General features: G+C 40.3%; 4 protein-coding genes across 11 annotated transcripts in view; all 4 read left to right on the top strand.

The window, feature by feature from the left end:
- Positions 1 to 17,202, top strand: part of LOC309503984 (protocadherin alpha-C2-like) — a 116,761-nt gene that overhangs the window by 44,724 nt on the left and 54,835 nt on the right. For 2 of the 8 annotated variants that reach the window (XM_082176870.1, XM_082176880.1), the window contains exon 1: positions 4,253 to 6,781. The exons of 4 other annotated variants lie outside the window; for them this stretch is intronic. In XM_082176870.1, coding sequence (XP_082032996.1) covers positions 4,400 to 6,781 — 2,382 coding nt within the window. In that variant the 5' untranslated portion in view covers positions 4,253 to 4,399. Of the gene's footprint in view, positions 1 to 4,252; positions 6,782 to 10,756; positions 13,251 to 17,202 lie in introns of those variants that run through there. 2 more of the 8 variants (XM_082176874.1, XM_082176884.1) reach the window with 1 other exon arrangement.
- On the top strand, positions 118 to 3,557 carry LOC309504016 (protocadherin alpha-3-like). The gene has a single exon (XM_082176970.1). It carries the CDS (start codon positions 943 to 945, stop codon positions 3,337 to 3,339), a length of 2,397 nt encoding a protein of 798 aa, XP_082033096.1. The 5' UTR covers positions 118 to 942; the 3' UTR covers positions 3,340 to 3,557.
- On the top strand, positions 7,560 to 10,070 carry LOC309504019 (protocadherin alpha-3-like; the record flags this gene model as incomplete). Its single annotated transcript, XM_082176973.1, has 1 exon — positions 7,560 to 10,070. Exon 1 carries the CDS (start codon positions 7,683 to 7,685, stop codon positions 10,068 to 10,070), a length of 2,388 nt encoding a protein of 795 aa, XP_082033099.1. The 5' UTR covers positions 7,560 to 7,682.
- LOC309504024 (protocadherin alpha-3-like) lies at positions 13,872 to 17,122 on the top strand. Its single transcript, XM_082176978.1, has one exon. It carries the CDS (start codon positions 14,105 to 14,107, stop codon positions 16,481 to 16,483), a length of 2,379 nt encoding a protein of 792 aa, XP_082033104.1. The 5' UTR covers positions 13,872 to 14,104; the 3' UTR covers positions 16,484 to 17,122.

Here is a 17,202-nt window from a genome sequence, read left to right as displayed (position 1 = left end):
CATGGTGCTCGTGTCACCTTGGGGACCTAAATGGAGGTCCCCATGAGGAAACAAGCTTATAAATCATACAGATAGATTTTTATTTTTTTATTTTTTTAGTGAAAATTTTTAAAAGCAGAAGGTTTTGTGTGATAGGTTGGTTTAGTGGTATGGTTAGTGTAATGGGAGATAATTTACAGTTTGTACAGTATAAAAACCAACACTTCTATGGAGAGTCCACACATTGCGAACAAGCCGCGCGCGCGTATGTATGTGTATGTATTTATATGTGTGTGTGTGTGTGTGTGTGTGTGTGTGTGTGTGTGTGTGTGTGTGTGTGTGTGTGTGTGTGTGTGTGTGTGTGTGTGTGTGCATAATTTCACCAAATGTGTGTTTTGATTATTTTCTGGCTTTTTTCCATATTCTTCTGATTATGTTTATTTCGTGGTGTTGAAAGTTATTTCAAGAGCGGTCCAATTGCTTACAATTTTAACAACAACAATAATAATAATAACAAAAAATTTTATACTAAGACAAAAATTTTGTTTCTATGTCATTATCCAGATTTAATCCTTTGTACAGCCAAATAATATGTTTTCAAAGTATATAAAATTATGTGATGGCGATGGATAGCTTTTGTTTTATTTATCAATATCTGGTGGATTCTTCTCAACATGATCTTTTTTTTAGTATGGTATGCCGTTTTGTGATCAGAAAATGTTGCGTATTGAGCATGTTTGTCCACACGATGTCACTGGCAACCCATGTAAGTTTTTTAGTGTCTTTGTGAAGCTCCTCCTTTCGTTGGGCAGGGATCCTCGCCTCGTCAGAGGTCTTTGTTCGAGAGCCCTGTCCGCCTTGGAGTTGCTATCTCGGTGTCTTTGCGAAAGCAGTAAGCCTGTTATGGAATATACAAATTATGTTTTTCTTGTATAACCGCCAGTCTTACTAACGGGAGGAAATATGGACATAACAGATGACCTTTGGTGCTTTAAATGGATCTTTATTGTGTTTTTCTTGAATAACTGGAATTACGCAGACGGGCAGATTGTTTATTCTGTGTCAGAGGAGGTGAACACCGGGACCACGGTAGGAAATTTAGCAAAGGATCTAAACCTGAATGTACAAGACCTTGAGAGAAGAGGATTTCAAATCGTCACAGGGCCCAACAAAAGATATTTTGATATAAATGCAAAGAATGGAGTTCTCTTTGTTAGAGAAAAGATTGACAGAGAGGAGCTGTGTGGTCGCAGCTCTAAATGCGCTTTAGAGTTGGAGGCCATTGTTACTGCGCCAATGAACATATACAGATTTGAGGTAAATATTTTAGATGTTAACGACAATGCACCGGGATTTCGCATCTCAAAACTATATCTTAATATTTCTGAACAGACATACCCTGGGCAGAGATTTGCATTACCAAGTGCATTCGATCTTGATGTTGGAGTAAATTCAGTTAAAAGCTACAAGCTGAGCTCAAATGAACACTTTTCTCTGGATGTACAGAGCGGAGGAGAGCAGGGTGTGTATGCTGAGTTAGTGCTGCAGAAAGCTTTAGATCGAGAGAAACAAGCGGTTATCCAGCTCACACTGACTGCTATAGACGGAGGGAAACCACCAAAGTTTGGTACGACACAGATAATAGTTAATGTAGTAGATGTGAACGATAATATTCCTGTGTTCGACAAGCCACTTTATAAAGCGCAAATAGCAGAGAATTCACCTATCGGTGCTTCTGTGATCACAGTGAACGCTAAAGATGCAGACGAGGGTCTTAATGGCGAAGTCATATACTCGTTTATAAATCATAATGATCACAGTGTAAACGCTTTTTCAATCAATCCAATTAATGGCGAAATAACTATCAAAGGCCCAGTAGATTACGAAGAATCTCCTGCAGTTGAGATTCGCGTTCAGGCCGAGGATAAAGGACATAATCCACGAGCATCATATTGTAAAGTCTTACTCGAAATAATTGATGTAAATGATAACGTACCAGAAATAAGCATAATGTCTTTGCTAAATGAACTGAGAGAGGATTCGTCTCCAGGTACAATGGTGGGATTAATCACAGTAAAAGATGGCGACGCTGGTAAAAATGGTGTAGTGCAGCTTAAAATAAAAGACTCTGTAAAATTTAAATTAGATAATACTTATAAAAACAGATATTCCTTAGTGGTAGATGGTCCTCTCGACAGAGAGCGCGCGTCCGTGTATAACGTGACCATCACAGCTACTGATGAAGGGACTCCGCCTCTCTCCAGCACCAGTGTCATTGCTGTACACGTTTCTGATGTGAATGACAACGCGCCGCGCTTTCCAGAGCCCGTCATTAATGTTTATGTGAAAGAGAACAGTCAGATTGGAGCTGTTATTCATACAGTATCTGCTTTAGATCCTGATGTAGGTGATAATGCCCGGATAACATATTCTTTACTAGAAAGCTCTAAAAGCGGCCCGGTAACATCCATGATCAACATAAACTCTGACAGTGGAGATATACACAGTTTACAGACGTTTAACTATGAGGAGATCAAAACATTTCAGTTTAAAGTTCAGGCCACAGACTCTGGTGTTCCTCCTCTCAGCAGTAACGTGACTGTAAATGTTTTTATCCTGGATGAGAATGACAACAGTCCCGGCATTCTCGCGCCCTATTCCGAGCTCGGTTCCGTTAACACGGAGAACATTCCCTATTCTGCTGACGCGGGCTACTTTGTGGCCAAGATCAGGGCTGTAGATGCAGATTCTGGTTACAATGCGCTGCTGTCTTACCACATCTCTGAACCCAAAGGAAACAACCTGTTCCGAATCGGAACCAGCAGCGGGGAGATCAGGACTAAGAGGAGAATGAGTGACAATGACCTGAAAACTCACCCGTTGGTCATTTTGGTTTGTGATAACGGAGAGCCCTCACTGTCAGCGACTGTGTCTATTGATGTTGTGGTTGTTGAAAGCGCAGGTGACGTCAAGACTCCATTCAGACATGCGCCGATAAAGGAGGAGAGTTTCTCGGATTTAAATCTGTATTTGCTGATCGCCATTGTGTGTGTGTCCGTCATCTTTTTACTGAGCCTCATCAGTTTGATAGCTGTAAAATGCCACAGGACAGACGGCAGTTTGGGCAGGTACAGCGCCCCGATGATCACCACACACCCTGACGGGAGCTGGTCTTACTCCAAAGCTACTCAGCAGTATGACGTGTGTTTTAGCTCGGACACACTGAAGAGTGACGTAGTGGTTTTCCCCGCGCAATTTCCGCCTGCAGATGCAGAACTGATCAGTATTAATGGAGGAGACACTTTTACCAGAACACAAACACTCCCTAATAAAGAGAAGGTAAGAGATTATGGATTTTAACTATTATTTTTATTTTATTTTGAAAATTACTGGACCTTCTAGTGTTTCCTCTTATTGACCTGTGTTCTTGTTTACTGAAATAACACCATTACATTTTGATACTTAAAATGTTAAAAGTGGCTTAAACGTTAATTGTGTTTTGCTGAAATGTAGACTTATAGGAATCGCTTAATACATCATCATATATTAAAAATCGATTAGGCGTTTTGGTGGCGCTGTCCGTGGTTCTGAACTAGATTGTGGTGGCGGCTTGTTTGAAATTCACATCGGTGCAATAACAACTTCTATGACTCTTTTTACTAATACAAGTATGCTAATATATTGACTAATTATTATTAATAATTTAGTTATTTATTTAGTTATGTGAACTCATCCTTGTAGTAATTTAAGAGAGTGATATTATATAACAGCGTGTAGCTCATAATGAAATCTGGTGAAGTCGTCTGAAAATGCATATCTTTCTCTTCATATGGAAGATTAATGCTGATTTAAAAAAAAGAATATATATATATATTCTTATATATATATATATATATAAGTATTATAAGAATTTTAGTTATAAAGTATTATAATATAAGAATATATATATATATATATATATAGAATATATATATACACACACACACATATAATGTTGTGATGGCGAAAATGCCCTGATTATGTTGGAAATACTCTCATATATTTTGACACAAAGAAATCTCAAAATATTTCTTATATTTATTAGTTTTTAAAAAAAAGACAAATAACTACATTTTGACATGATGATCCACTTGTGATATTTTTTTATATATATTAATTCATAAATCCGCCTGGTGTCACTATAGACCGTTGAATCTCGAATTATTTCCAGTGTCTTGAAGCTCCTCCTGGTTTTAGTGGGGAGGAGATTTCACAGGGCTTTGTTTCAGAGAGACTGGATGTAGAAGAGAGTGTACGAAGTCCTCGTGTTTTCTCCTCGATAAAATGGAATATTGTATAATTCTTCTTTATTCGTGTTGATGAACTTGGAATACTGTCTTTTATTTCGTGGATTATTGCACGGATTTCATCGGATGTCGCAATGCTCTCGACGTACAGAAGGAAATCTATTGTGATCTGTATTGTGTTCGTTGTTTTAGAGTGTTGTTGGGACGCGGTGTCAGGGCAGCTCTCTTATTCCGTTTCAGAGGAGGTGAATCCGGGAACATCAGTGGGAAATATCGCTAAGGATCTAAACCTTAATGTTCAGGAACTGGAGTCGCGCATGTTTCAGATTGTCACGGGATCAAAGAAAAAATATTTCGAGGTAAATCTTAAAACTGGGTTTCTGTATGTAAGCGAAAGAATAGACAGAGAGGAGCTTTGTGCCAAAGCACTTAAATGTACAGTCAATGTAGAAGCGGTTATCAACAATCCATTAAAGCTTTATCAAATTGAGGTTAATATTGTGGATGTAAACGACAACTCTCCGTCTTTCAGCGAAAAATCACAAACGATAGAAATAGCTGAGACCACCTTCCCCGGAGTTAGATTCTCTCTCCATCACGCTACAGATGCGGATGTTGGGAAAAATTCTGTAAATTCTTACAAGCTTAGCTCGAATGAGTATTTTTCGTTAGCTGTACACAAAGGAGGAGATCAGAGTGTGTCTGCTGAGTTAGTGCTGCAGAAAGCTTTAGATCGAGAGAAACAGCCTGTGATCCAGCTCACACTGACCGCTGTAGATGGAGGAACCCCCTCTAAATCAGGCACATCTCTTATCATTATTAAAGTTTTAGATATTAATGATAATACTCCCGTTTTTAGTAAGCCCTTGTATAAAACAACCGTTTTTGAAAATGTGGCTATTGGAACGACGATTGTTGTGTTAAATGCGACAGACCTGGATGAAGGGAGTAACAGTGATATTGTTTATTCTATGATTAAAAGAGATCAGAGTAAAATCCTACAGATTTTTTATATCGATCCGAATTCTGGCGCAATCACAGTCAAAGGCAATATAGATTTCGAGGAGAACATTGCATTCGAGATCCGCGCACAGGCCAGTGATAAAGGGCAGCCTCCGATGTCCACGCACTGCAAAGTCCTGGTGGAGGTGCTGGATATTAATGACAATAAGCCAGAGATAACAGTGACGTCACTCCTCAGTACAGTGAAAGAGGACGCCAGTATTGGCACTGCTGTCGCTCTAGTGTCAGTGATTGACAGGGACGGCGGCAAAAACGGTTTAGTTAATTGCGTTGTGGCCAACAAAGTGCCTTTTAAACTTGAGACGAATTACAAAAATTATTATTCTCTAGTTGTAAATGGACCTCTCGACAGAGAGCGCGCGTCCGTGTATAACGTGACCATCACAGCTACTGATGAAGGGACTCCGCCTCTCTCCAGCACCAGTGTCATTGCTGTACACGTTTCTGATGTGAATGACAACGCGCCGCGCTTTCCAGAGCCCGTCATTAATGTTTATGTGAAAGAGAACAGTCAGATTGGAGCTGTTATTCATACAGTTTCTGCTTTAGATCCTGATGTAGGTGATAATGCCCGGATAACATATTCTTTACTAGAAAGCTCTAAAAGCGGCCCGGTAACATCCATGATCAACATAAACTCTGACAGTGGAGATATACACAGTTTACAGTCGTTTAACTATGAGGAGATCAAAACATTTCAGTTTAAAGTTCAGGCCACAGACTCTGGTGTTCCTCCTCTCAGCAGTAACGTGACTGTAAATGTTTTTATCCTGGATGAGAATGACAACAGTCCCGGGATTCTCGCGCCCTATTCCGAGCTCGGTTCCGTTAACACTGAGAACATTCCCTATTCTGCTGACGCGGGCTACTTTGTGGCCAAGATCAGGGCTGTAGATGCAGATTCTGGTTACAATGCGCTGCTGTCTTTCCACATCTCTGAACCCAAAGGAAACAACCTGTTCCGAATCGGAACCAGCAGCGGGGAGATCAGGACTAAGAGGAGAATGAGTGACAATGACCTGAAAACTCACCCGTTGGTCATTTTGGTTTGTGATAACGGAGAGCCCTCACTGTCAGCGACTGTGTCTATTGATGTTGTGGTTGTTGAAAGCGCAGGTGACGTCAAGACTCCATTCAGACATGCGCCGATAAAGGAGGAGAGTTTCTCGGATTTAAATCTATATTTGCTGATCGCCATTGTGTGTGTGTCCGTCATCTTTTTACTGAGCCTCATCAGTTTGATAGCTGTAAAATGCCACAGGACAGACGGCAGTTTGGGCAGGTACAGCGCCCCGATGATCACCACACACCCTGACGGGAGCTGGTCTTACTCCAAAGCTACTCAGCAGTATGACGTGTGTTTTAGCTCGGACACGCTGAAGAGTGACGTAGTGGTTTTTCCCGCGCAATTTCCGCCTGCAGATGCAGAACTGATCAGTATTAATGGAGGAGACACTTTTACCAGAACACAAACACTCCCTAATAAAGAGAAGGTAAGACATTGAAAAGCATTATTAAATTGTTGACTTTTACTAGGTGGCTTGCTGGCAGGTTGATTCTCATTTACATATATAAGCTAAATCTTTTATTGTGTGTTTGCTCGTTGCCAGGAGTTTTTCCCCTGTAGTTTGTGCTGTCCATGGTGCTGATATCACTGACTATCAATTTTAAAGACATTACGATCATGGATTTTACAGATGGCTTTATTTGTTTAGTAATTTTAGCACTTGTTTTAATTGCAGCATGTAAACTACATGAGCATTTGTGTCAATTGACTTTTTAAACTCATGTCACACAAATTTTCCTCGTGAATAAATATTAGATTATTAATATATATATATATATATATATATATATATATATATATATATATATATTATAACTATAAAGTATTTTAGTATTTTACACTGATTTATTGGATTTATTTTTATCCACTTACCATTTTATAATCTTTGCATTTGGAGGTTGATGTTTTTATTAATTTTTTTCTTTCTTTTTTTTACAATGTGTTCCCTTTAGTTTTGTTCAACTCATGCTCAGCAAAAATGTCTCACAAAGAGAAATTGTCGCTCACGTTCAACAGTTCAGACAGACTTTGTCCATTGCACTTAAAACATATAGCCTTCCAATATACATATATTTTTCTCAGTTCCACATTAGCTATGTACATCCACAAGGTGTCATCAGCGACCTGCATTGAAATTATTACTATTTTTATCATTCTCGTAGAGACTCCTCCCTGTTTTGGGGCAGGGCGTTTGAGCTCGAGCAGTGCTTTGTTCGTGAGAAGCCACAATAGAGGATTTCTGATTTGCAGCGCAGTACATGGTTTATTTTACTATAACAGTGTGCGAATGTGTTTAATTTGTCCTCTGGATGTGGTGTTGACGGATCATGGCGAATTCACTAAAGGAACGAAATATATTGTGGATATATCTGACTGTATTTTATTTCCTTCCGAGGATGTTTTCTGGGCAAATTGTGTTTTCTGTGTCGGAGGAGGCCAGTCCTGGGACTACCGTTGGCAATATAGTCAAAGATTTAAACCTTAATTTGCAAGAACTGGAACATCGTGGATTTCAGATCGCTTCTGGACCCAACAAGAGGTATTTCGATGTAAATATGAAAACAGGAATACTGCAAATTAAAGAGAAAATAGACAGAGAAGAGCTATGTGGACGCAGCTTAAAATGTGCTTTAGAATTGGAGGCCATTGTTAATTCGCCATTAAACATGTACCGATTTGAAGTAAATGTTTTGGATATAAACGACAATTCTCCCACATTTCACTCCTCGTCGTTACAGTTAAATGTATCTGAGGCGGCATTTATAGGGGAAAGGTATGCATTACCAAACGCCTTTGACGCGGATGTGGGCAGTAATTCAGTAAAAAGCTACAAGCTGAGTCCGAATGAACACTTTTCTCTGGATGTACAGAATGGAGGAGAGCAGAGTGTGTCTGCTGAGTTAGTGCTGCAGAAAGCTTTAGATCGAGAGAAACAGCCTGTGATCCAGCTCACACTGACCGCTGTAGACGGAGGAAAACCTCAAAGATCAGGAACAATAAATATAATTGCTAATATAATAGACGTAAACGATAATATTCCTTTATTCACTAAGTCACTTTACAAAGCTCGAATTCAAGAAAATGCTCCCATTGGAGCTTCCGTTATCACAGTACACGCGAGTGATGCGGATGAAGGAATAAACGGAGAGGTAGTATATTCGTTTATAAAACATATTAATGATGAAAATATCGAATCTTTTGCAATTAATCAAGTGACTGGTGAAATAACTGTTCAGAGTAAATTAGACCACGAGTCAAACAATGCTATTGAAATTCGTGTTCAAGCCAGAGACAAAGGCTCGACTCCAAGAGCAGCTCATTGTAAAGTATTGGTCGAAATAATGGACGTTAACGACAATATTCCTGAAATATCTGTTACGTCTCTTGTTAATGTTGTTAAGGAAGGGTCACCAAAAGGGACAATGGTTGGTCTGATTACAGTAAAAGATAATGATTCTGGTGAAAATGGATCTGTAAAATTGAAAATAATTGATTCCCTTCCGTTTGGATTACAGAACACCTATAAAAATAAATATTCTCTAGTTGTAGATGGACCTCTCGACAGAGAGCGCGCGTCCGTGTATAACGTGACCATCACAGCTACTGATGAAGGGACTCCGCCTCTCTCCAGCACCAGTGTCATTGCTGTACACGTTTCTGATGTGAATGACAACGCGCCGCGCTTTCCAGAGCCCGTCATTAATGTTTATGTGAAAGAGAACAGTCAGATTGGAGCTGTTATTCATACAGTATCTGCTTTAGATCCTGATGTAGGTGATAATGCCCGGATAACATATTCTTTACTAGAAAGCTCTAAAAGCGGCCCGGTAACATCCATGATCAACATAAACTCTGACAGTGGAGATATACACAGTTTACAGTCGTTTAACTATGAGGAGATCAAAACATTTCAGTTTAAAGTTCAGGCCACAGACTCTGGTGTTCCTCCTCTCAGCAGTAACGTGACTGTAAATGTTTTTATCCTGGATGAGAATGACAACAGTCCCGGGATTCTCGCGCCCTATTCCGAACTCGGTTCCGTTAACACTGAGAACATTCCCTATTCTGCTGACGCGGGCTACTTTGTGGCCAAGATCAGGGCTGTAGATGCAGATTCTGGTTACAATGCGCTGCTGTCTTACCACATCTCTGAACCCAAAGGAAACAATCTGTTCCGAATCGGAACCAGCAGCGGGGAGATCAGGACTAAGAGGAGAATGAGTGACAATGACCTGAAAACTCACCCGTTGGTCATTTTGGTGTGTGATAACGGAGAGCCCTCACTGTCAGCGACTGTGTCTATTGATGTTGTGGTTGTTGAAAGCGCAGGTGACGTCAAGACTCCATTCAGACATGCGCCGATAAAGGAGGAGAGTTTCTCGGATTTAAATCTGTATTTGCTGATCGCCATTGTGTGTGTGTCCGTCATCTTTTTACTGAGCCTCATCAGTTTGATAGCTGTAAAATGCCACAGGACAGACGGCAGTTTGGGCAGGTACAGCGCCCCGATGATCACCACACACCCTGACGGGAGCTGGTCTTACTCCAAAGCTACTCAGCAGTATGACGTGTGTTTTAGCTCGGACACACTGAAGAGTGACGTAGTGGTTTTCCCCGCGCAATTTCCGCCTGCAGATGCAGAACTGATCAGTATTAATGGAGGAGACACTTTTACCAGAACACAAACACTTCCTAATAAAGAAAAGGTAAGATAAGATAATACTTATTTTTTTTTTGTTTGTTTGTTTTTTCATTTCCTTTTTATTTTTTATTTCTGGCAATATGAGGCTTTGCTCCGATTTTGAGCTGAATATCTAACTGGCATCCTCTCTGTTGTCTTGATTATTTCTTGTTTTGGAGTGCAGGTTTAAGTTTTTGCACAGTGGACATTGCATTATTTGATCTGGTTTATTCTTAAAATGTTTTTGGAGCTGTTCGTGGTACTGAACACTTCTCTTCCGAACGCCAAGATGGGAGATATTATGTCTTATCAGGAGAAAAAAAAAAAAGAAAAAAAAAATGGCACGTATAGTACAACTTTTCAAAGTAACGAAATTTAATTGGTCCTTTTTTTTTTTTTTTTTTTTTTTTTTTTTTTGTGTGTGTGTGTGTGTGTGTGTGTGTGTGTGCAATGTGCACTGACAAAACATACAACCATGAAATCGTATACAGTTAAGTTTTGGTAGATTTTAATCATCAATTAATATTAATGTCAAATAATATGACTACAATATTAATTTTGAAATGCATCTACGGTATTTTTAGACATTGGCTGTCTTTTCACTGAATCATTATCTACTTTGCCTCAATTTGTCCGCGCGGTGTCGTCAGAGACCGAGATTTTCTCTTACCTCGGCTGTAAAGCTCCTCCTCGGTTAAGGGAGGGTTCGGTTTATCACGTGATGCTTTTGTTCGTGAAAGGCCACATTACCGTGTCTCTGTTTTTGCAGGAGCAGTGAGGAATTACGGCGTTGTAGTGATTATTACCGCATGGATGAAACGGATATTTTAAAGGAATTATGAAAATGTCAAAACAAGGATTTAAATCGTGGATGTATTTTATTGCAGCGTTTTCCATTTGGAATATTACCGATGGACAGATTGTGTATTCAATATCAGAGGAGGCTGATACGGGAACCACAGTGGGAAATATAGCAAAGGATGTGAACCTAAATCTTCCGGAATTAGAGCTTCGTGGGTTTCAGATCGTTTCAGGCCCAAATAAGAGGTATTTCAATGTTAATTTGAAAGGTGGTGTTCTCCTCGTCAAAGAGAGAATAGACAGGGAACAGTTGTGCGGAAGGAGCAGCAAATGCTCTTTGGAATTAGAAGCCATTGTTAACTCGCCCTTAAACATGTATCGACTGGAGGTGAATGTTTTAGACATAAACGATAACACTCCTACTTTCAAGTCACCAAAGACAGAACTAAATATTGTGGAATCAGCCTTCCCTGGCGAGAGATTTACTTTACCAAGTGCGTTTGACGCGGATGTGGGCAGCAATTCGGTGAAAAGCTACAAGCTCAGCCCGAATGAGCATTTCTCTCTGGATGTACAGGGCGGAGGAGATCAGAGTGTGTCTGCTGAGTTAGTGCTGCAGAAAGCTTTAGATCGAGAGAAACAAGCGGTGATCCAGCTCACACTGACCGCTGTAGACGGGGGAAAACCTCCAAGATCAGGAACATCACTAATTATTATTAATGTGGAGGATGTGAATGATAACATCCCTGTATTTAGCCAATCTCTTTACAAAACACGAATTATGGAAAATGCGCCTTCAGGCACCTCTGTTGTCACGGTCCACGCTAGAGACGCTGACGAGGGCTTGAACGGAGAAATTATTTATTCAATGATACGCAGTGATGATGACAATGTTGCTAACGCTTTTAACATTGATTCTGTCAGTGGCCTCATCTCTGTTGTGGGGAACATTGATTACGAAGCAAGCAATGCCGTAGAAATTCGCGTCCAAGCAAAAGACAAAGGCCAAAAACCAAGGGCTAGTCATTGTAAGGTTTTAGTTGAAATTATTGATGTTAATGATAATGTACCGGAAATTTCCGTCACATCTCTCGCTGAAACGGTGAGAGAAGACGCTACTGCTGGTACAATGGTGGGACTGGTTACCGTTAAAGACGGAGACGGTGGAAAAAACGGTGCAGTTGTTCTAAAGATACGCAATTCTCCACCTTTTCGCTTACAGAATACCTATAAGAATAAATATTCTCTAGTGGTAGATGGACCTCTGGACAGAGAGCGCGCGTCCGAGTATAATGTGACCATCACAGCTACTGATGAAGGGACTCCGCCTCTCTCCAGCACCAGTGTCATTGCTGTACACGTTTCTGATGTGAATGACAACGCGCCGCGCTTTCCAGAGCCCGTCATTAATGTTTATGTGAAAGAGAACAGTCAGATTGGAGCTGTTATTCATACAGTTTCTGCTTTAGATCCTGATGTAGGTGATAATGCCCGGATAACATATTCTTTACTAGAAAGCTCTAAAAGCGGCCCATTAACATCCATGATCAACATAAACTCTGACAGTGGAGATATACACAGTTTACAGTCGTTTAACTATGAGGAGATCAAAACATTTCAGTTTAAAGTTCAGGCCACAGACTCTGGTGTTCCTCCTCTCAGCAGTAACGTGACTGTAAATGTTTTTATCCTGGATGAGAATGACAACAGTCCCGGGATTCTCGCGCCCTATTCCGAGCTCGGTTCCGTTAACACGGAGAACATTCCCTATTCTGCTGACGCGGGCTACTTTGTGGCCAAGATCAGGGCTGTAGATGCAGATTCTGGTTACAATGCGCTGCTGTCTTACCACATCTCTGAACCCAAAGGAAACAATCTGTTCCGAATCGGAACCAGCAGCGGGGAGATCAGGACTAAGAGGAGAATGAGTGACAATGACCTGAAAACTCACCCGTTGGTCATTTTGGTTTGTGATAACGGAGAGCCCTCACTGTCAGCGACTGTGTCTATTGATGTTGTGGTTGTTGAAAGCGCAGGTGACGTCAAGACTCCATTCAGACATGCGCCGAAAAAGGAGGAGAGTTTCTCGGATTTAAATCTGTATTTGCTGATCGCCATTGTGTGTGTGTCTGTCGTCTTTTTACTGAGCCTCATCAGTTTGATAGCTGTAAAATGCCACAGGACAGACGGCAGTTTGGGCAGGTACAGCGCCCCGATGATCACCACACACCCTGACGGGAGCTGGTCTTACTCCAAAGCTACTCAGCAATATGACGTGTGTTTTAGCTCGGACACACTGAAGAGTGACGTAGTGGTTTTCCCCGCGCAATTTCCGCCTGCAGATGCAGAACTGATCAGTATTAATGGAGGAGACACTTTTACCAGAACACAAACACTCCCTAATAAAGAAAAGGTAAGATATTAGCATTTAATGACACTAAGTTGCAAAATATTTATGCCTAAGCATATGAAATATTGGGTTTTGTACTGTTCAGGGCATTACTCATCTTCGTGGCCTCATGTTCTTTTATAATTCCATTTATGTGCATTTCCTTGATCAGCTAATTGAATTGATTATATAGATTTTTGCTCATTGTGTTTTGCGCTCTGTGCTGATGGTTTTGTAGCCACTATTGTAACTGTCCGAGGTCCTGAAGTGTATCTCATTTCCTTTTTGCGTGACAGGGTGTTGCCCCTTCTTGCAGAGGTATTTAATGTTTTTATTTAATTTTAGGTTGAATTATTTGTCTCCTTTAAGTTATAGTTATATATACATATACAATAGATAAACTTAAAAGGACGAAAAATGGGCGTATATAGGCTATAAAAAAATTAAATAAAAATTATATATATATATATATATATATATATATATATATATATATATATATATATAATTTAACGTTAAAAAAGATAATAAATAAAACGTGCCCTAATCATAATTCACTTTTCAGCTGATTTGAGAGAAAGAAAAGTCTCAGTATATTATTGAAAATGTTTCTGTAACAGCATTCACATTTTTTATCCCGCTGTACAGAATGCGTATATTTTATTTTATCTTTTTCCACAAGATGTCACTATGACTCTACACATTTCTATGTTCATCATTTTGCAAAGCTCCTCCCTGTTTGGGGAGTGTTTTGTTTCTTGCGGAGCGCTTTGTTCTCCAGTCTTCGGTCCGTGTTTGATAGATATTCACAGTTTTGTGCTTGCTTCTGGAAATACCTGATTGTTTTCAAACGGCTATGGTTACGGAATATAGATACAATGGTGCGACAACGACAAAAGACGTCGATCTTTCTCATTGTATGTTTTTGCATATGGAAATTCTCTAATGGCCAGATTATGTATTCCGTGTCGGAGGAGGCAAAACCGGGGACAACTGTCGGGAATTTAGCAAAGGACTTCAGCCTGAATTTAGACGATCTGGAGCTTCGGGGATTTCGTATCGTTTCAGGTCAGAATGAGAGATATTTCGACCTAAATCGAAAGACGGGAACACTTCATATTAAAGACAGAATAGATAGAGAGGAGCTATGCGGACGAAGCTTAAAATGTGTGGTGGAACTGGAGGCCATTGTAAATTCTCCGTTGAATATGTACCGTTTTGAAGTAAACGTTTTAGATATAAATGATAATGCACCTGCATTTGCCTCCGAGAAAAAATATCTGAATATTTCAGAGCTGGCTTTGCCAGGGGATAGGTTTCCATTACAGAACGCGTTTGACGCAGATGTGGGCAGTAATTCTATAAAGAGCTACAAACTGAGTCAAAATGAACACTTTTCTCTGGATGTACAGAGCGCAGGAGAGCAGAGTGTGTCTGCTGAATTAGTGCTGCAGAAAGCTTTAGATCGAGAGAAACAGCCTTTAATTCATCTCACATTGACCGCTCTAGACGGAGGAAAACCTCCAAGATCAGGAACAATGGAGATAACCGTAAATGTTGAGGATGCAAATGATAACATTCCGGTATTTAGTAAATCACTTTATAAAGCTCGTGTGACTGAGAATGCGCCACATGGTGCATCAGTTATAACTGTTCATGCGAATGATTTAGATGAGGGTCTGAACGGCGAAGTAGTTTATTCTCTTCTCAATCATGACTCTAACAAAAACACAATGCCATTTGCTATAGATTCCACTTCCGGTTTGATATCTGTCCAAGGCAATATAGACTACGAAGAATATGCTGCAATTGAAATACGTGTCCAGGCAAAAGATAAAGGCCCAAACCCAAGAGTGGCTCACTGTAAAGTTTTAATTGAAATTCTCGATATTAATGATAATATACCTGAAATATCAGTGACATCTCTCGCTGAAACTGTGAGAGAGGACGCTGGAGCGGATACAATGGTGGGGTTGATAACTGTTAAAGACGGGGATGCGGCTAAAAATGGTGCTGTTATTCTTAAGATACGCGATTCTGTACCATTCAAAGTACAAAATACTTACAAAAATAAATATTCGCTGGTAGTAAACGGTCCTCTAGACAGAGAGCGCGCGTCCGTGTATAACGTGACCATCACAGCTACTGATGAAGGGACTCCGCCTCTCTCCAGCACCAGTGTCATTGCTGTACACGTTTCTGATGTGAATGACAACGCGCCGCGCTTTCCAGAGCCCGTCATTAATGTTTATGTGAAAGAGAACAGTCAGATTGGAGCTGTTATTCATACAGTATCTGCTTTAGATCCTGATGTAGGTGATAATGCCCGGATAACATATTCTTTACTAGAAAGCTCTAAAAGCGGCCCATTAACATCCATGATCAACATAAACTCTGACAGTGGAGATATACACAGTTTACAGTCGTTTAACTATGAGGAGATCAAAACATTTCAGTTTAAAGTTCAGGCCACAGACTCTGGTGTTCCTCCTCTCAGCAGTAACGTGACTGTAAATGTTTTTATCCTGGATGAGAATGACAACAGTCCCGGGATTCTCGCGCCCTATTCCGAGCTCGGTTCCGTTAACACGGAGAACATTCCCTATTCTGCTGACGCGGGCTACTTTGTGGCCAAGATCAGGGCTGTAGATGCAGATTCTGGTTACAATGCGCTGCTGTCTTACCACATCTCTGAACCCAAAGGAAACAATCTGTTCCGAATCGGAACCAGCAGCGGGGAGATCAGGACTAAGAGGAGAATGAGTGACAATGACCTGAAAACTCACCCGTTGGTCATTTTGGTGTGTGATAACGGAGAGCCCTCACTGTCAGCGACTGTGTCTATTGATGTTGTGGTTGTTGAAAGCGCAGGTGACGTCAAGACTCCATTCAGACATGCGCCGATAAAGGAGGAGAGTTTCTCGGATTTAAATCTGTATTTGCTGATCGCCATTGTGTGTGTGTCCGTCATCTTTTTACTGAGCCTCATCAGTTTGATAGCTGTAAAATGCCACAGGACAGACGGCAGTTTGGGCAGGTACAGCGCCCCGATGATCACCACACACCCTGACGGGAGCTGGTCTTACTCCAAAGCTACTCAGCAGTATGACGTGTGTTTTAGCTCAGACACACTGAAGAGTGACGTAGTGGTTTTCCCTGCGCAATTTCCGCCTGCAGATGCAGAACTGATCAGTATTAATGGAGGAGACACTTTTACCAGAACACAAACACTTCCTAATAAAGAGAAGGTAAGATAAGTTAATAGCCAACATGTTATGTTTTATTGGTGAATTAAGTCTTTGCTCCGATTTCGATGTACATATCTAACTGGCATCCTCTCTGATGTCAGTCTTAATTATTTGGGTAGATTATTATTTTTTATTTTTTATTTTTTTGTATATAAAATATTTGTAGCTTTTTTTAGAGTTCACATAAAACATGGAACTTGTGTATTTATTGTATAGTGGACAAGCGTTGTTCTACATGGTTTATTGTTAAAGTGGAATTGGAGCTGTTCGTGGTACTGAACACCGCCCGTCCAAATAACAGATATTTGTCACGGCGTATCATACATGAAACGTCTCATGTTTCTTTTTTTCCTCACATTGTTGGAATGATAACGTTTATATTGCGCAATACAGGTTAAAAGAAAAAGAACATTTTCTTTTGGCACGAGGTAACACATTTACCAAAACACACATGCTGCTTAATACTCTAAATGGTTTGCATCACAAACTTACTCTTTTTACACGCGTTTCATCTTCAAACATTTTTCCTATATATGTTCTGAAAGTCAATATATTTGTGTGGGTCTTTGTGGTGTTCAAGTAATATTTTAATTGACATTTTAAATAATTCGTTTATCTGCCATACAGTTGAAACAGTATTAAACCATTGTTATATACACTGTAAAAATAAAAGGTGCCTGGAAGAACCTTTTGGGGTTCTTCACTTTGCCACACCGGCGGAACCGTCT

Source organism: Leuciscus leuciscus (genome assembly GCF_965113295.1).
Source record: "Leuciscus leuciscus genome assembly, chromosome: 8".
NCBI classification, from domain to species: Eukaryota; Metazoa; Chordata; class Actinopteri; order Cypriniformes; family Leuciscidae; genus Leuciscus; species Leuciscus leuciscus.
The sequence above is the reverse complement of the archived record's forward strand: the minus strand, read 5'-3'. Positions and strand labels throughout refer to the sequence as shown.